At 41.6% G+C, this 17,021-nt stretch overlaps 1 protein-coding gene across 5 annotated transcripts in view; it reads left to right on the top strand.

The window, feature by feature from the left end:
* The window catches only part of LOC124071241 (microtubule-associated serine/threonine-protein kinase 1-like), a 61,663-nt gene that overhangs the window by 16,926 nt on the left and 27,716 nt on the right, over positions 1–17,021 (top strand). For all 5 annotated transcript variants that reach the window (XM_046411767.1, XM_046411783.1, XM_046411775.1 and 2 more), the window contains 4 exons: positions 10,968–11,056; positions 11,723–11,798; positions 12,376–12,448; positions 16,721–16,881. In XM_046411767.1, the coding sequence (XP_046267723.1) occupies positions 10,968–11,056; positions 11,723–11,798; positions 12,376–12,448; positions 16,721–16,881 (399 nt within the window). The remainder of the gene's footprint in view (positions 1–10,967; positions 11,057–11,722; positions 11,799–12,375; positions 12,449–16,720; positions 16,882–17,021) is intronic.

Raw genomic sequence — 17,021 nt, 5'->3', positions numbered from 1 at the left:
TTATTCAGTGTACACAGACACTGTCAAACTGTTTATCTGACAGGATGATGTAACACAGTGTCGATTTGCGCACCATATTTTTTGAATATTGATTCCTCAACATGTAGAGCGACTAAGAAGTGTAATGTGAGCGTCAGAGGAGCTCCGAGCACATCATGTTCTCACAACAGTTTGAATAATTGAGTCTTAAAGTGAATCCTTGACCTTAGAAACAGAACAGGGAAAAAATGAATAAATACATGGAGCTTAGTTGACTTACTGAGCAATTTTCTGAGTCATTGTTAGTATGTTAAGCTGATATGTTGATGCTGCACTAAGGTGACATCTAAATCTGCTACTGACTGCATACCAGCTCCCAATATGTTATTGTTATCGTTTTGTGTTAGTTGAGATTGATGTTACATTTTTGCATGCTTCCATTCCTCCTCCCAGTGTTGTATTTAACTGTAACAAAGCATTTACTTTAACATTCAGAATGTGGTTGGCTGATTAATCAAGATGTTGAACAAAAGTCAAAATCATTTCAGTCATTTTTGTTAACAGAAATTTGGAATTAGAAATGCAGTGGTTGTAGCCCTACAGGAGAGTGTATCGTGGTGTAGAAATGATGAAGCCACATGTGTTCATCACCGGACAATACTTGTTTGCTTATAGTATGATGTATAAAACGTAATGCATAAATTCAAGTCTTCTTGTCCAGGATTCCACCATTGTGTTACGTTGTTGTAGAGCTTTAAATCAAAGTATTTGCTACATGGTCAAAGCTGGGAACTTACAGTTGAACCATTAAATGTTCCTGAAGCTTGTTTAAAACCATTAGTGTCATAATTTAATGTGTAATTGTATTAAAGCAGATGTTATATTGAGTTAAACATCCTACTGCCATCTCCATTCTAACTCTCTCGCACATGCTGTGGCCTTGCCCGTGAATCCATATGCATTAGCCATAATCAGATTAAATAATTTTTAATGTCTATCAGACATGCTGTGAGACTCCCCACTCATGCTAATGAGCGCTGCTCACTGAGGGAAGTCTCCTGTTCTTCGAGGTGATGGCTACGGATCATTTACTGCGAATAAGGTCCTGACTGCATTGCTACACGGCACTTCTAAGGTCTGCACATACAGTAGCTGCAGAGATCTGAGATGACACCATCCACACACACACACACACACACGAGGTGGAGAGATTAATGCAGACAAACAGGAAACTAGCAGGCCGATGTTGACACATGCAGAAACATCCAGACAGGTCTTTGTACTGCCACAACTTCCTGCTGCATCACTCTGCCTGAGGATGCATTTTCACACTTGAAGGGGACATCTGACAACACCTTCGACTGGAGAGAAGTGATGTGACTGGAATAGACGTCTGGATGTTTGTTGGGTCCTGTTGTGTTCTATTTATGTGTTGTGCCCTGACTGTGGTGTGTTTCAGACCAATGAATCTTTAGATATTGTATTACAATAAGAACACAAATCACAGTTTGTATCAAGCCTGGTTAACCTTTGCATTTGTGCGGAGATCAAAACCGGGTAATTAAACCAAGTGATATACCAAGACATACCGAGAAGAATCTGTGTGATGAAATCATCTCAAATTAAGGGCTCCCTCTTCGTTCTCAAGAGTTTCACAATCATGCCTTCATTTGTGAATGAAATGAGCTCAATGTTGAATGTCAGTCACTTGATATGGGGGGAGATCGTAACCCCCGTCTCTTTCAAAGACACTTGGGTCAGTACAAGACCGTGCATTGTGGTTAAAAAAGCTAGTGCACTAATTAGAGCATGATTTGACATCATAGTCACATCTCAGTTCCGTTATTTCATATTTCCTTGCTCCTCTCTGGAACTGGAAGGTGTTCTGATTTGCCGTCCCGAAGTTCTCATGTCTGCTCTGAGGATCAGGAATGAGCAGGAATCTCTGAGGAGCTGTTAACACAGCCTAACGAAGTCTGTTAGTCTAGTTACTGACTAATAGAGAGTTATAAATCTGTGTTAGCTTAATTGTTCCACTGAACAAGAAAAAGGACCACAAACAACTTTTGTTCATTTGTTAGACAGCAGTGCTACAAGTCAAACAAGTAATGGGCTACAGAGAGAAAACACTGCTGCTCTGCAGTGATAACTGTGTGCCTCCATTAGTATTAACAAAGTGTACACGGGCAAATACAAACTCCATTAACAGTCCCTACTGCTGTTAAAGCCGATTGACAGCAAATCCAGCTGTGATCAGCTGCGGCCATCTTCAGAAACAGACATTTCACTTCATGTGGTGCCGCAGAGGAATGGACGTCTCATTTCCCTTAAAACATCTTTCCTCGTTTGCGTGCGTCTCTTCATGCATCCCCGGGGGGACGGACTAAGACGTGAGGAAAAGACGAAAGTGAGGGGAACATGGTGGCAGTTGAAGAGAAATGGGACGTGCCCTCTTTCTTCTGACACACTAATCTGATGATCAGAAGTGAACTTCAATTCTCAGATTGATAAACATGATTAAATAAAATATTGTAGGTATGCCAACACTGAGCAGATTCACATTCTCTCTGAGAGTCAGGTCAGAACATACAACCACTTGATTGGTTTGTGAATAGCTGAACTTTCAACAGAGCTACTTAACAGTGTGATGTTTGATGACTTGATGGGATGTCGGTAAGCCGGGCTCCTCTTTGAGTGGGTTTAGATTATAGCTTTAAAATCTTGTGGACTTGTTATTTATCAGTCAGTCCACTATGAAATCAGCGAGCCACTTTACATAATTAGGCTTTGGTTTGGCAAGAAATACAGTCTGACGGTCAGCCAGCGTGGTAATCCTCCACCCATTTGGTCAGTTAGGGAGGCAGTCTGCCAGCCAAATTTTGATTCAGTCATACAACAAGCTCATTTATCAGATCATTATATAACCAGTCAGCTACTGTGCTTAGGAATAACAATAAAATATATTATCTTTTTATTATTGTACCAAAAACTGGGAATTGCCCCTTAGTCACTGCAAGAATTGACAAAATGAGTATTTTTGTGACATGCAGAAATGACGGTGGCGCAGTCAGTATTTCATCTTTTGTCTGTGACCTCCTTTCTTTGTCTTCGTCTTTAACTAAAGTTCTCAGGCCTGTATAGAGTATGTTTAAATTTGTATATTATTTAATTCAATACATAGTGCACATTTCCTCCTGGACTTTTTTTTTTTTTTTTGCTTTAATCCTTGACATACCTTTCTCCTCTCTTGCACTGCTGTGAAGCTTTAGTTGTTATTTTTTGTTCATTGTTGTCATCATTTTTCCCCCTCTTTGCTTAGCCTCTCTTTCATGGGGAATAACAGGAAAAGGCTCTATTTATATGTCTCTGCACTACATCGCATAGCAACAAGAAAGCCATGTACCAAACCCCTAACATCGAGACGGTCCTGTCGAACATTCTTCTCTAAGTTTCATCAAATCATTTATCTTTTCTCCCACCCACTTTTTTTTTGGAATCACCTGTTTGCTTTCATCTGCTTCCTGCCAGCATCACTCAATCATCCCCTCGATCTCCATCTGAACGTCCCCGCTTGAGAAATCTGCCCACTCGATGTGGCCACTTTCCAGAGTATGGGATCCAACTAGATCCTGGTGGATGTTTCAGACACAGGCAGTAAGAACAGAGGATGTTGCGTAACAGGATGCGCTGATGCGGACCAGTCTGTTGGGCCAGAAAACTTTCTTAAGTTTGTTGGTTGGTGTTTTATCCCGTCCATTTCCATCCTGTTTCTCACAGTTGTAATCATGCACTCACCTTTAACAGGTCCTGAGGGAGAGACAGACAGACAGAGAGAGAGAGAGACAGGCACAGAGAGAGAGAGAGAGAGAGAGCGATGTCACCTGACAGGAAATGAGTCTGCATGGATCAATGGTGTAACATCAGCAAAGTCTGGTGTCCTCTGTGCCCTGTGAGTCAGCACTTAGAGCAGAAAATGACACTAGTGACTGACAGACACACACACACGCACACACACACACACACACACACACACACAGAGTTAATCATCTGCTAGGTAAAACACATTAAGTATGCACAAGTGCCCGCACACACCTGTCACAGGCTCATATGTGCATGCAAATGGTTAATTAGTAACGGTCCAACAGAGGGCACACACACACACACACACACAAACGCACAGGAACACACATGTTGATGTTCATAATGTCCTACAGCAGACATTTAAACATCCTCTCATGATGTGGCCGACGTCAGTGTCTGCACTTCATCCTGAGTTGGTTCATTCCTGTAATTGATTTTGCATGATGTGAAGCTGCTCTGTTTAAATGGCTCACGGCTGGCGCAGTTTGGTGTTCTTATCAGTGATTATCCATCGCCCGTCAGAGGCCTGTTTTGTTTGTAGACGGAGCTTCAGAGGAGGACAAGAGTGGAGAGGTTAGGACAACCTCCTCATAAGAGGTCATTTAGGAAAAATTATGCCAGCGGCCAAAGAGACATAATGAAATTAAAGGCTCTGAAACTACAATTTGAGAATAAAGATATCGGAAGATTGTTTACAGGTTTTTGTTTTCAGAAAAAATCATGAGTAAGGATGACTTTGTAAAAAACAATACTGCAATGTGATAGGAATAAAATGGGTCTTGTCTTTACTGAAGATACTGAAATTTCTTTACTTTTAAGTTCTGTTTTCATAGTTCAGAATAGAAAGCAACCAGTTCACCTTCACTTGTCCACGGGTTTACGTCATTGTGTGAACAAGTATACAGAATACTACTGAATGCCAAACTACGGTGAACATGGGAAATATTATACCTGCAACATGTTAGCTACTGTACAATCTCATGGGGCTGCTAGCAGGACCTCCACTTCCTGTTGGTGGAGAAGGTTTCCTGGCTACCTGTGAAGACCATCTGGCACGACTTGAGTTTTTAATCTGTGACATTATTATTAGTGGAGATGATATGAATGGTTCTTTTGTGATTTAGCTTGGTGCGATTAGGGTCAAACCATCAGTTTACAGGTAGACTAACTATGACCTAACATGCTGTAGTTGAGGGCACACATAATTTTCCTGCTAAATGAGGGATTATTGCTGATATTCCATCACTCGCTTTTCACTTTTATCTCCATAAATGATATGTTTCTAAACTGTTAGCTTGTTTACAATGTTGCCCGCTCATGTTTCTTGCTCCATCTCCAGCTGTGTTCCCAGTAATTACCTCAGTGAGTGCAGTACTCTACCCAATAAGATTTTACAAATTAACCAGTCATAAACCTTTTTATTATTATTACTGGACATGTACTTCAATGCATTTGTTCTATCCAGACTCGTAACTTACAAATCACAGAGCGTATCAACACCAGGGAAAAGTGAAATGTGTGCTTTTAATGACCTGTATCCAAGTGATGTTGTTTATATTGCTTTTATTGCTGCAATGAGTGTAGACAGTTTGGGACAGTGTTAAAGGACCGGCACTGTGTGTTTGTTTTTTTTCTATGAGTGTGTGCACATTCACAGGCCTGTGTGTGTGTGTGAGAGGGAGAGAGAGAGAGAGAGAGAGAGAGAGAGAATGGCACAGTGCCAGCCAAAGGCCTGCAGGGGCATAATTGCTCGTCAAAGCTTCTGTACGAGTCATTACCACAGATTTAACCTCTGACCCCCCACCAGCGGGCTGACCGGAGTGCTGTAGCCAATGACAGCCCTGGGAGCTGGTTGACAAAGGCAGGGGTTGTCACATTTGGGTGTCTGTGTTTGTGCTTTTAGCTTTTTCTGTTTCTGTGTTGGTTACCCTTGACATTGCCTGTTTATGTTACCCTCCTAACATTGCTGTGTCACCATGCAAACCTGTCCCCAACAAAATACCTTTGTATACCACTAATTTGCTGTGCCAAAAACATTTTGGAGTATTCGTAATTGCTCCCAGGATGTGTAGACTGGGCTGTGGCAATTGAGCATACAAAGCGTGTCCTGCAAGTTTCGGCTTCTGAAATAACTAAAGTATTAGTTAGTAGTAGTAAAAGCAGAATTAATTCATTTTCTATGGACAAACCAGGCAGTATTTACTCTATTTTAGCTTTATTTTTGGTCTCCACCAAATCCTGAAGACTTCCCATGTCTCTCTGCTGTGTGGTGCTGAGCAGGTGGAGTATAGTCAGCTTATCAGAGTTGGTGAATGGCAGCAAAACCAAAACAATCAGCTGAAAGATGCTAAAACACTGAGTAAAACTGAGGGGAACTGCAGAGTCGTGATACTTACCTGTGGCTTCATCACTGCAAGCAGCATCTTGGAAGTATTGATTCAAGCAATTGTGAAAATTAGATATAGCACTTTCAAGGAAAAGTAAATTCAATGAAAAGTCAATTATATTTAAGTTCACAATCTTTCTGCAAGCAGAGCCAAGTTCATTGAGTTGCCAAATGGAAACATCATACAAAACAAGTTGACACTGAACATTTCACAGATACCTTCAGTATGAACAGTAGTCAGCAGTGAACAGTTTGTTGATATGCTTATAAATGTGTCTCTCTCACTGGCTCCCCTTTGTTCTTCCCTCTGTCACTGCTGGTCATCGTGGAAGTTGTTGAACCACCTGAAAAACGTCCTGCATCCTGCAAAACAAACAAAAGGTGCCTTTTGACAGACTTGGCCAGACACGGACAACACCGTCACACATTGACCCTTTTCTTAGTGTCCCTCGCATAACGAAAGTTTGTTTCTCACTCGCAGCTTTCTCATCAGCTCTGCTGTCCGCCAGCAGTGGCCCACACAACAGCAACATGCACCACTGACCCCTATGAATCACACTCTGTCTGACTGACAGCACCACGCGCCTCACCACTACTCCTCTGTCACACAGATTCAGCCTGCATGATGGATTACACAATGGATTATGATGGATTATAAGACTGGTGTTCACATAAAAACAGACAAACACCTTTTGGCTCAGCCATATCAACAGACACTGACTCACATGATGTGAGTAAGATCAGATTTTTTGGATTCACTGGCCTGAGATCAATCCGCTGCTCACCTTCATTATTTTATTTGTTTAACACATGTTCTGGTGAAAACAGAAAAAGGAAAGGAGGCAGAGATGTGAAATGTTTGCTTCTTATGAGTGTGGCTCTGAATCAGCTGTGATAGCAACATTGTACAGTCCTCTTTCCTCTCATTTCTTTCTTCTTTGCTGCCAATGGACAGATAGAGAATATATTTCTTGATTAATCTAACTGGATCTGAATGGGTTTGAATATTTTAAGGGAAGCTGTCTCATTTCAAGCACAGCTTCATTTTTCTATTCAGAATTCATTTATGAGCGAATGGATGACTGAATAAATTCAAACATCATCATTTGCCTAAAAACAGAGGAGCTGGAGGATGACATGCAGGATTGTTTGGCTGGAAACTCAGTGTGTGTTTGTATTTTACCACAAAACTTGAGACAGCTTTAGCTTAATGACTCACCGATGGCAACGTCCAGCATACGTTATCTATTTTCTCCAACACACACACACACACACACACACACACACACACACACAGCCTCTTAACCAGAGTGAGGCAGGATGAGCCCAGGCTGCATGACCATAACTGTGACAGAGAGTCACAGTTATTTAAACACACAAACACTCAGACACACACACACACACACACACACACACACACACACACCACTATCAACACATTCCCATCTCTCTTTGATCTTCTTTGCTTTTCCCAGTCAAGTGATTCTTCAGCATGTTAGTCATGACTCCCTACAGCCATCTACAGCTCCAGTCCTGTAACCTCCATTGACTGCCACCACTGTGAAGGCTATTTATGTGGCAGAATTTCAGGGCAGGGCAGGGAAGAAGGTGGGACAACACAGGTTAATATGAATGTCTCCTTAAATATGTTATCTGGCCTTTAAAGTTAGAGAAGCACGTATGGATTAAGTATAAAAAACATTTCTTAAGGTAGGAATAGCTTTTGTATGTGTAATGTTGCCATTTTTTTGAACACATCTTTAGGTAGTTTTTTTTTAAATCATTGTTTCCATTTAAATCATAGTTATTGGTGCTCTGTTCCACATGCTGAGCTAAAATTTGTGACTATTTGCATCTATCTACAATTACTAATTAAAGATGTAATACATAACATTTCTGCATTAAAATGTGTAAAAACCACTCAACCATTGTTATACATCTAATTGAGTTGTGGACTCATTTTTGCAACTATGCAATGTTCGGACTGGGAGAGCCATAGCAGCAGCACATAACAAAGACAGATGTACTGCGTGATACTTCAGTATTATTGTGGGCCCACTTCTCAACCTTGGCTGAACGCTTACGGGAGATGTTAGGCTACCTGCTCACCAAGCAGCTGTAAAGAGGCAGATATTTCCCTCAGACACTGGTGGAGACCAAAACAGAACCACAAGGAGAGTCAATATCAGACTGATGTGTGAAGCCCGCTGCAACTAACACCTTTGCCATATCAACTCTGTAAAAATGTTTTCATTTCAGTGTTGTGTTTACAGTTGTTTACACTTACCCCAAATGGACAAAGAAAAAAAAAAGATCAATTCATGCACTTGACATGACATGTTGTATTTTCATTTAATTTGTCACCCATCTGTTGATCAGTCTACCAAACACAGTCAACTACAATGGAGCAGTTAATGTCGCCACAAAGCTCTGTGTTGAGTGGATAATTCTCTCTGTTCAGTGTTACAAACCCGTGTCTGAAATGCAAGTTTGTGACTTGGACTTTGGATTTTAACTTACTGACATAAATTAAAGTCCAAAAGGCAGGTTCAGAGAAGGTAAGCACAAATCATCATAAAAAAAACAGATGGGTGTTTCTGCCCTTGTCTCCCCCCCTGCTGCTCCTATCGTATGTGCATGTCATAGCTTTTGCAGGGGGAAGCAGGACTCTAATGTGACCTTTACTGGTGATAAATATGTGACTGGCTGCTGGAGTGTAGAGTAAAGAGCAGCACTCCTGTTTAACCTTTTTTACAGTACAGATGCTTTGGGCAAGATGTCCTTTTGGAGCATTCACTTAGTATAATGATGTTACAAAGCACAGAGACTGCAAAAGACATCTGGCTTTATGGGTACATTAGATCGCTTTATTCTGGTGGGTTTTCATTCTTTTACTGTCCTTAATAGTTTTGTTGACTCTGTTACCCTGACAGGGGGACGTAGAGGGGAAGAGAGAGTTTCCTGGACTCCCCACATTTCAGTTATCCACCAGTCAAAGCGTTAATTTTGTAGGAGAAAGCAGAACAAAAACAATAAAGGAAGATAAAGGGGAAAGATGGAAGTGGTTGATTATCAAAAGGTGATCAAGAAGAGATTTACTGTAGCAGAAAATGATAAGCACTAAAAAAAAAAGATATTAACTGCCTCTGTCACATTTCACAGGTAAAAGCATCCCTTTTACCTGTGAAATGTGGTTTGAAACATGAGAAACTGAAAGTGAATCACTGCCATTTGACAATTCTCTGTTAGAGCTGAGCTGCTGTAGATGCAATGAATCATGAATCAAAAGCTAAGAACATGTTCTGCATTGAAGCCTGAGTAGCGTATGCACCAGTGATTCAGCTTTTGATTGAGGAAGAGCAGCAATGAAAATGTGGTTTAGAGAGATTACAGGTTAAGGAGCAAGTGAAAAGGAAAGTTGATTGCAGGAACATTTGAGAGCATACAGTAGCTGTGGCTGAAGGAAAGATAAGCATGACACATGAAGGAAACCAGACAAATATACTGTATGCAGTCTTTTTGTCTTACTTTTTCTCCCTCCACCCTTCCCCCTTCTCTGATCTCATCTTCAGAGTGCTGTAGCACAGGACGCCGTTAAGCCACTTCCAGCCCTCCATCCAGCTAAGCTAATGCATTTCTCTTAAATATTTCAATACGATCTTCCTCTGTTCTGCAAGGTTGAGTACAAGCTCCCACTTGGCTGGCGCCCACAGAGGCACACTGCCACCGATAAAATCCTGCTAGTGGTTTGATGTCTGCTTGAAACAACTGCTGAAGACTTGCATGAAAAGGGAGATGCTGGTCGGGAAGACGTGGGAGTGCTGTGCGACAAGCATATAGATTTTAGATCAAAGGAGATACATCAAATAACCAACATCTGTTACGTGACAGTGCTTTTTATTATTTTTGTCCGTGCAGCTATCATTTACTGCTTGTCCTGCGCAGATGTAGGGCAGCATTCTGGGTGATGCAACATGGAGCAAACTCAATGTTTGTCAAACGTGGTTCTGCTCTGCAATAACTGATCTGACAGACACTCCAGTGAAGCACGCAGACAAGCACCAAAGGCCTGTGAGTAAACCCAGTCGGCACATGAAGATAACACCTGAAAAATGCACTTTCCACTTTACGAGCTGCCATGTAAGACAACAACCCTTATGCATCTGTGCGGATCCTTTGTGAAATTCAAAGACATATCCAGCAGCAGCAGCAGCAGCAGCAGGGAGTGAGGCCTTTATGGTTCAATAATTCCAGTGCTTCATTATGATCCATACCTGTCCTCCGTGCTCCTTTTCTCACTCTCCATATGCCTCTCCATCGCCTCATCACTCCTTCTATTACATTTCATGGCGGCAGCCATTGTAAGGCTGGACCTAGAGGAAATTAAAAATCTTTGTTGCTTTGTCCCTCTCCCCTGTGGGTGGGTGGATGTCAATAAAGTCTTGCATTATGGACTGCCACATGCACACACTCATGGACAACACTCTGTACTCAAGATAAAAAGCATACACGCTGACACCCTCACATACTGTACTGCAAGCTATACATTTACTTGGGTGACAAGTAGGCACACACACTCAAAGCCGAACAAAGACACAGTATATTCATTAACCTGGGGGTCATTGAGTGGTGTGTGTGTGTGTGTGTGTGTGTGCCGGCTGTCATCTGTCTGGTATCGATGGAGCCTCAAATATAATGAAGACAAATATTGATGTGCTCTTTGTTCTCATATGTGATCTAGTTGCAGAACCAGTAACCGGAAAAGCCTCATCCTGACCAGTACTTCTCCCACCCTGCCACGACCGCACTCTCCGCTGCCTGGACACATAGGTCTGTATATAAAAATTAAAGACATGCATTACCTCCAATTCCTTGTCTCAAGAGGACAGAATTAACTGCAAATTGCAGCGGTCAGTGTCTTCTTTCAGCATTAAGACTCACGTCGCTGTAGTGACGCTGAGGTGTATTCCAGGGTATGTCGGTACCTTTTGATGTAACTGCAGCATGGTGAGAACTGAAAGTACAAAGGCCACAATTTTATATCATATTCTTGATGATGGCTAATAAAAATGGCAATATTTCCTTAAAGAGACTCTATGCGGGATTTTTTGGTTGTTGCTTACCACAGGTGCAGTAAGTAATGGGTGACTGATGAGCCTAATTCCCAAATGTTCAAATACAGACGCTTTGGGCTAATGGCTCACCAGCCCAAAGCGTCTGTATTTGACAACTTGGAAAATCTGAAAGAACAGGCAGGAATTTGACACTTCTACACCCTAATGGGTCATAAGTGATGATTGAGAGGGAGTATTTTCATATATTGTTTTTAGTAAAATTCTTCATAGCATACCCTTAAAAGTGACCATAAAATGAGATAGGAATGACTTGTGGAATATGGTTACCTAAAATCTAAAATGAATTTAGGTATATTATATCCTGCCCAGTAATCCACGGTGTATGTTTTTTGTTGTGTTCTGTCCATATGTATCGTAACAGGAAGCAGTCCTTTGGACAGCCCGCGCAACTTCTCACCGAGCGGACCCGCCCACTTCTCTTTCGCCTCTTCTCGCAGGTTTGCGGGTTCCCTTCTTTATTCGCACAGTAACTGGCACATGCAATGTTACAAGAGCAGTGTGAAGTAGTTGAGGGAAATTGTTGATAGGATTATTTTTACACTCACACACACACAGACACAGTGAAGCTCTTCAGGGAACACACCCACTCGCACACATACATACACACAAAATGAAACTGCGTTCCACTGCCCTGTCTTTGTCCCACTCTGCTCCCACCAAGTGCCTGTGTGACAGAGGCGTGACAGCAGGCCAAGATGAATGAGACGAGGTGTCAGGATTTTGCCCAAGCGTGTCTCACTCATCAGTCTCTCAGAGGAAGTCAGAGTCAGGAGTGGCCGCCGGAGGCCTGAGGGAAGAGAGAAATAAAAGGAGCAAATGTGTAATTGGGTAGACTGAAAGGAAGTGGAGGTGGTGGGATTGTTTTAGTAAACCGCCCATTGTGATGTTTGGAGAGACTAAAATAGAAACTGATATGGGACTTCTGGCTGTTGAAAGTGACAGAGATAGCAGTTTTTATTGTTTTTGAATTCTAACATATGTTCTCCATTTTCCACTTACTTGTTTTCTCCTCAGGGCTGATGGTCGTAGATGGTCCTTGGCTTCTCTGCCTTCCTCAGGATATGGCACCAATACACCCAGTTCAACGGTAAGCGACAGTTTGATTTTGCATTTATTTATCAGCATTTTGGAACTTGTCTTGTTGAGGACAAAAGAAGGCAACTTTTTCTTCCAGTTCCTCAACCTCAAACTTGCTTAAGTGATTTTCAAATATGGATCAGACGGTACTCAATCCACCTAATTAAGTCAGCATCAGCACTGATACAAATTCAGATGATTTTGATTGTCATATTTGTATAGAAGTATATTCATAGCCTAATTGCAGATATGAGGCTTCATCACATTGCTGTGTGAGTGGGTAAAGGAGAGGTTTGTGGTTTGCTTTCTCCTCCTAAGATTCAAAAGTGTTGTGTAAGTACAGTTCATTTCCAACATTTGTATGTCCCGTGGGGCAGCTGTAGCTCAAGTGGAAGAGGAGGTTGGCCAATAATCACAAGGTATGGGGCTCAATTCCTGTTGAAGTGTCCTTGATCAAGGCACCAAACTTTCAAATCTTTCCATGCATATATAAAATAAAGTGAGTCAGTTCAGACATCTGCCAGATCAGCGCCTGCATCATTGGCGTGTTTTCTCCCTATGGCCTGCACCTTCCGCCAGCTGTTCTGTATTATTATATTTGTAGGATAGACCTTACTTGGAGTGTCCTTGTAACACAAAACTTGTTGCTGTCAAACAGGACATCACAGAGCAGCAGCAGTCTCCTGAAAGGTCCTCTGAAGTCTCTTGTGATGGTTATGTTGTTTTCTTGGAGAAATTCCTTCATGCCTCCCATCTTCATAGCGTGACAGACGAGAAGTCATGGGATTAAAACACAGCAGTTTCTTTCATTTTCAGCTTTATCAGAAAAACAGAAAAATAATAGACGTGAAGTGTGGGATCTGCTTTTTCTTCTCTTGGTAATTTAGCTGCATCAGATTGCCCAGCCCTAAGTGATGAAATCGACACACAAAACTGTATTTAACATTTTTCATCTAATGGACACAGTGGGTTTTGTATCGTTTGCATGAATATGGATGCCACGCAGATAATATATTTCCATGTATTTTCATGCATAAAATTGGTGTGTACTGTGCTTGTAAATTTGTGTTCCAAAGTTGCACGTTCTACTTGCTTTGAAACGATTACACGCCGCACTTGCAGCTAAATGCCGTGCACACTCGAACACACATACGCCCCTGTGTTTGTTGACTTTGTACTTGCTGCTACGGGTCTCTGCCAATTATCTCAGCGCCTTTAAGTGCTGAGAAACATGCATCACATGTAAAGCAGAACTAAAAATAAATAAACAGTTGCTAAGATATGAGCGATGTGATTTATCCACAGCTGATGACTTGGCTTTTCTGAGAAAAAATAAAAAAAAAGAAAGTTGAGCAAGGATAATGGAAATGAAATGTAACCAATTTGTATTTCTGCCCTGCAGTTCCAAACGGTTCCATTAACTGTTTCTCTATCCACAACTTTATCCCCAGAGAAACAGAGATGGATGATAAAGAGGGGCAACAGAGACAAATAGAAGTGAGTGTAGGTGGAAGTGAAACGTGTTTTGAAGCAAGCAGAGAGACAACAGCAATGTTCACTTTTGTCTCAGTGAAAGATCTTTGAAGCATAAGAGACTACTCAGCCAAATGAACTCTGCCAAGGCCCATTTGGTAAATAGTCCATTTGAGAAATGGACCTTAATGTGTGTGATGCTCAGGTGGAGGCAAGGTGTTGACTCACAATCCACTTTCTGTACATTTCTGTGCCATCTTAAACGCGGTCGCTTCCTCTGCATCTTTGCTGCTTTCTCGCACATCATCTCTCTCACTGAGTGTCCCTCACAGCAGTACATATGGGGAGACATACACCGCAGGCTACTGATTGATCTCTTTTCACTGGTAGACGAGGCTGGAGATGGTTTTTCTTCGTGCTGCTCTCCACCTCCATCACCCCCACACCTCCACGTCCTACATGGGCCATTACTCGCTTGATTAGTTACAGCAGGACCCCTGCATACTGAATACAGCAGATGAAAGGAGATTTGTGAGTGTGTGTGTGTGTGCGTGTGGAGGACTTTTCCTACTTAAGGAGCTCGATATGAACTAAATTTATGCAGAAAAGCTGCAGAAATAGTCGGAAATGTAAACATTAGAAGGGAAGTCAAAAAGATGAAATCTTAGAGGTGAAAGAACTGAAGCTCGTCAGGCTGCTTTGGCTCTGGTCCAACACAACACCACAGCTTTATAGGAGAACAAATACAATCCAGGTGTCATATAACCCTCAAATTCACCTTTTACTTATCTAAATTCACCTTCTTGTTAAAATAATCTGATCTGTGCTGAACTGTAGGACTTAAAAATAAAGGAATCACAAAAAACACTGTCATCATTCATTGGAAAGTGGTCTGTCATTTTGCCCTTTCACCTCAGGAGGAGAAGAGTTCAACAATAAGCCCACTTTCTATTGGTGTCACATTTTATGCTGAAAATTTCTGTGTGCCAGCAAGATATTTTATGTATATTTTGATGTGAGTTTAGTATAGCATATTTATCCTTTGCTTAGGAAATAATGAATTTAAAAACAGAATTGTAGATGAAAATATTTAATGAACTAGTTTTAACAAAGAAGGTGTTGTTGCTGTTGTAGAAATGGCTCGTGTGTATTCAGTGTCTGGATAGTGAAGTCCATTTACAAAATGTGGTTGAATCTGTACATTACGAGTTCTTAAGGAGAAAAGATTCAGAGAATAATTTTATGTCCTGTTTTTCTGTGTGGGAGTAAATATGAAAAAAGAAGCAGCCTGGAAGTGGTTCCTGGACACCCTTATTACTGTTATTTATACAACAAATGTATGTGCAGGGATGAATAATTTGGTCCAAAAACAACATTGCAGTCTATTTAACAGCAATCTTGAGCCAGACTTGAAATTAGCTATGAATTTGTCCATTTTCACCATTAAGGCACAATATTTCATTAACTTTTTCTTTTTTTTTTTGGCACAAGCTTCTCTTCCACCATTTTGCGACTCATGTTGCATTGTTTAAAACACCAAAAGACAAAACATGAATTAATTCATCCAATCAGCATAGCCTTCTAGTCAACTACATCACTCTGTTGGTGTGTTCATGAGGGCAGATCTGCTTATCAGTGAAGTTATGTGAAGTTTGGAAACAAAAGTAAGTAGACAATAAATAACACTATCTCTGTGATTTGCCTGGAATTACATGATGAGCTCCTTGAAGATCCATCACAACCAAAAACCATCAGATTGCCCAGCCCTAATATGTGTAAAGACAAACCTCAAAAGAGATGCAAAGGCGATCCAGCTGTGCCACCGTCAGAGAACTGAGAACTGACACAACTCATTTTTCTAGCTTATTTTCTCTGTTCCTCAGTTCCTCTCTCTTCGCATCTTTCCTTTGCATCTGTTGTCACGTCTTCTGTGGGAAGGACTAAGATGAAAGTGAAGGAAATCTGGATGAATTGGGTTGCACCCTATTACTGCATGAATGGTGTGAGATCGATGTGAGACAGTTTTCATGTGTGACAGTCCTCAGTGTCAGAGCACTCTGCACCTCCAGGGAACTTCTCAGTCCATTCTGTTGGCTGGACTTACTGCATTCATAACATCATCATTTCAGTGCTTTTCTGCAGGTGGCAAGTGGCTAAGATCTGAATGGATTTTTATAGCAGAAATCGTTGTGTGGCCAAAGCCAACCACGGCATCCCATTGGGAGATGTGTTCATTAAACCACCCATTGATCCACGCTGGCTTTTCCCTCCTGCACTGAAGGAAAGTCTTTTGTTTAAAACCGAATAACACTGCCATTAACCCCCCTGAGGCAGCAGACACTTAAAGCAGCAATCAACTTTTGCGAACAGTGACTTTCGTTCCCTGCAGTCTTTTTGTTCTGGTTTTTAGTCCACATTATTCTGTTTTGCCCTCCTACACTAACTCCTTCTGGATATTTTTCTTATTTCTCTCTCTTCTCCTTCCTTGTTCTTTTAAGTTAGGCGCTTCTTTGTTTCAGATCTTTCCACCCACTCATAGTCATCATAGTACACCTTGTGCTCTCTTCTCTTCTCTTCTCTTCTCTTCTCTTCTCTTCTCTTCTCTTCTCTTCTCTTCTCTTCTCGTCAACACATCAATTAAGGTGATCTTGCCATTTGCTGTTTCTGATTTCTCCATCACTGGATATTTACTTTTAAACTTGATGATGCTGGAGTTGCAATGCGGGTTTTTTTGTTTGTTTTTTTTCCAAAAAAAAAGGAAGAGTTCACATTTTAACCTTGTCTCTATTTCATGTCTCTCTCTCTGCAGTCATCCAGCTCATCCCAGGAGCGTCTACACCAGCTGCCCTTCCAGCCGACCATGGACGAGCTGCACTTCCTGTCCAAGCACTTTGGCAGCACTGAGAGCATCACAGACGATGACGGGGGCCGACGCTCGCCGCACGTGCGCCCTCGCTCTCGTAGCCTCAGGTGAGAGCACAGCAGGTCATGGGCAAAAGACAATTTTAGCAAATGAACCCCCACCGCCACCCCACAGCATCCATTTTGATTTAGATTTTTTTTTCTAAGCAATTCATCCCTAAGAATGGAAGACGTTTAAGGATTTAAGA

Source organism: Scatophagus argus, chromosome 2, assembly GCF_020382885.2.
Source record: "Scatophagus argus isolate fScaArg1 chromosome 2, fScaArg1.pri, whole genome shotgun sequence".
Classification (NCBI taxonomy): Eukaryota; Metazoa; Chordata; class Actinopteri; family Scatophagidae; genus Scatophagus; species Scatophagus argus.
The sequence above is the reverse complement of the archived record's forward strand: the minus strand, read 5'-3'. Positions and strand labels throughout refer to the sequence as shown.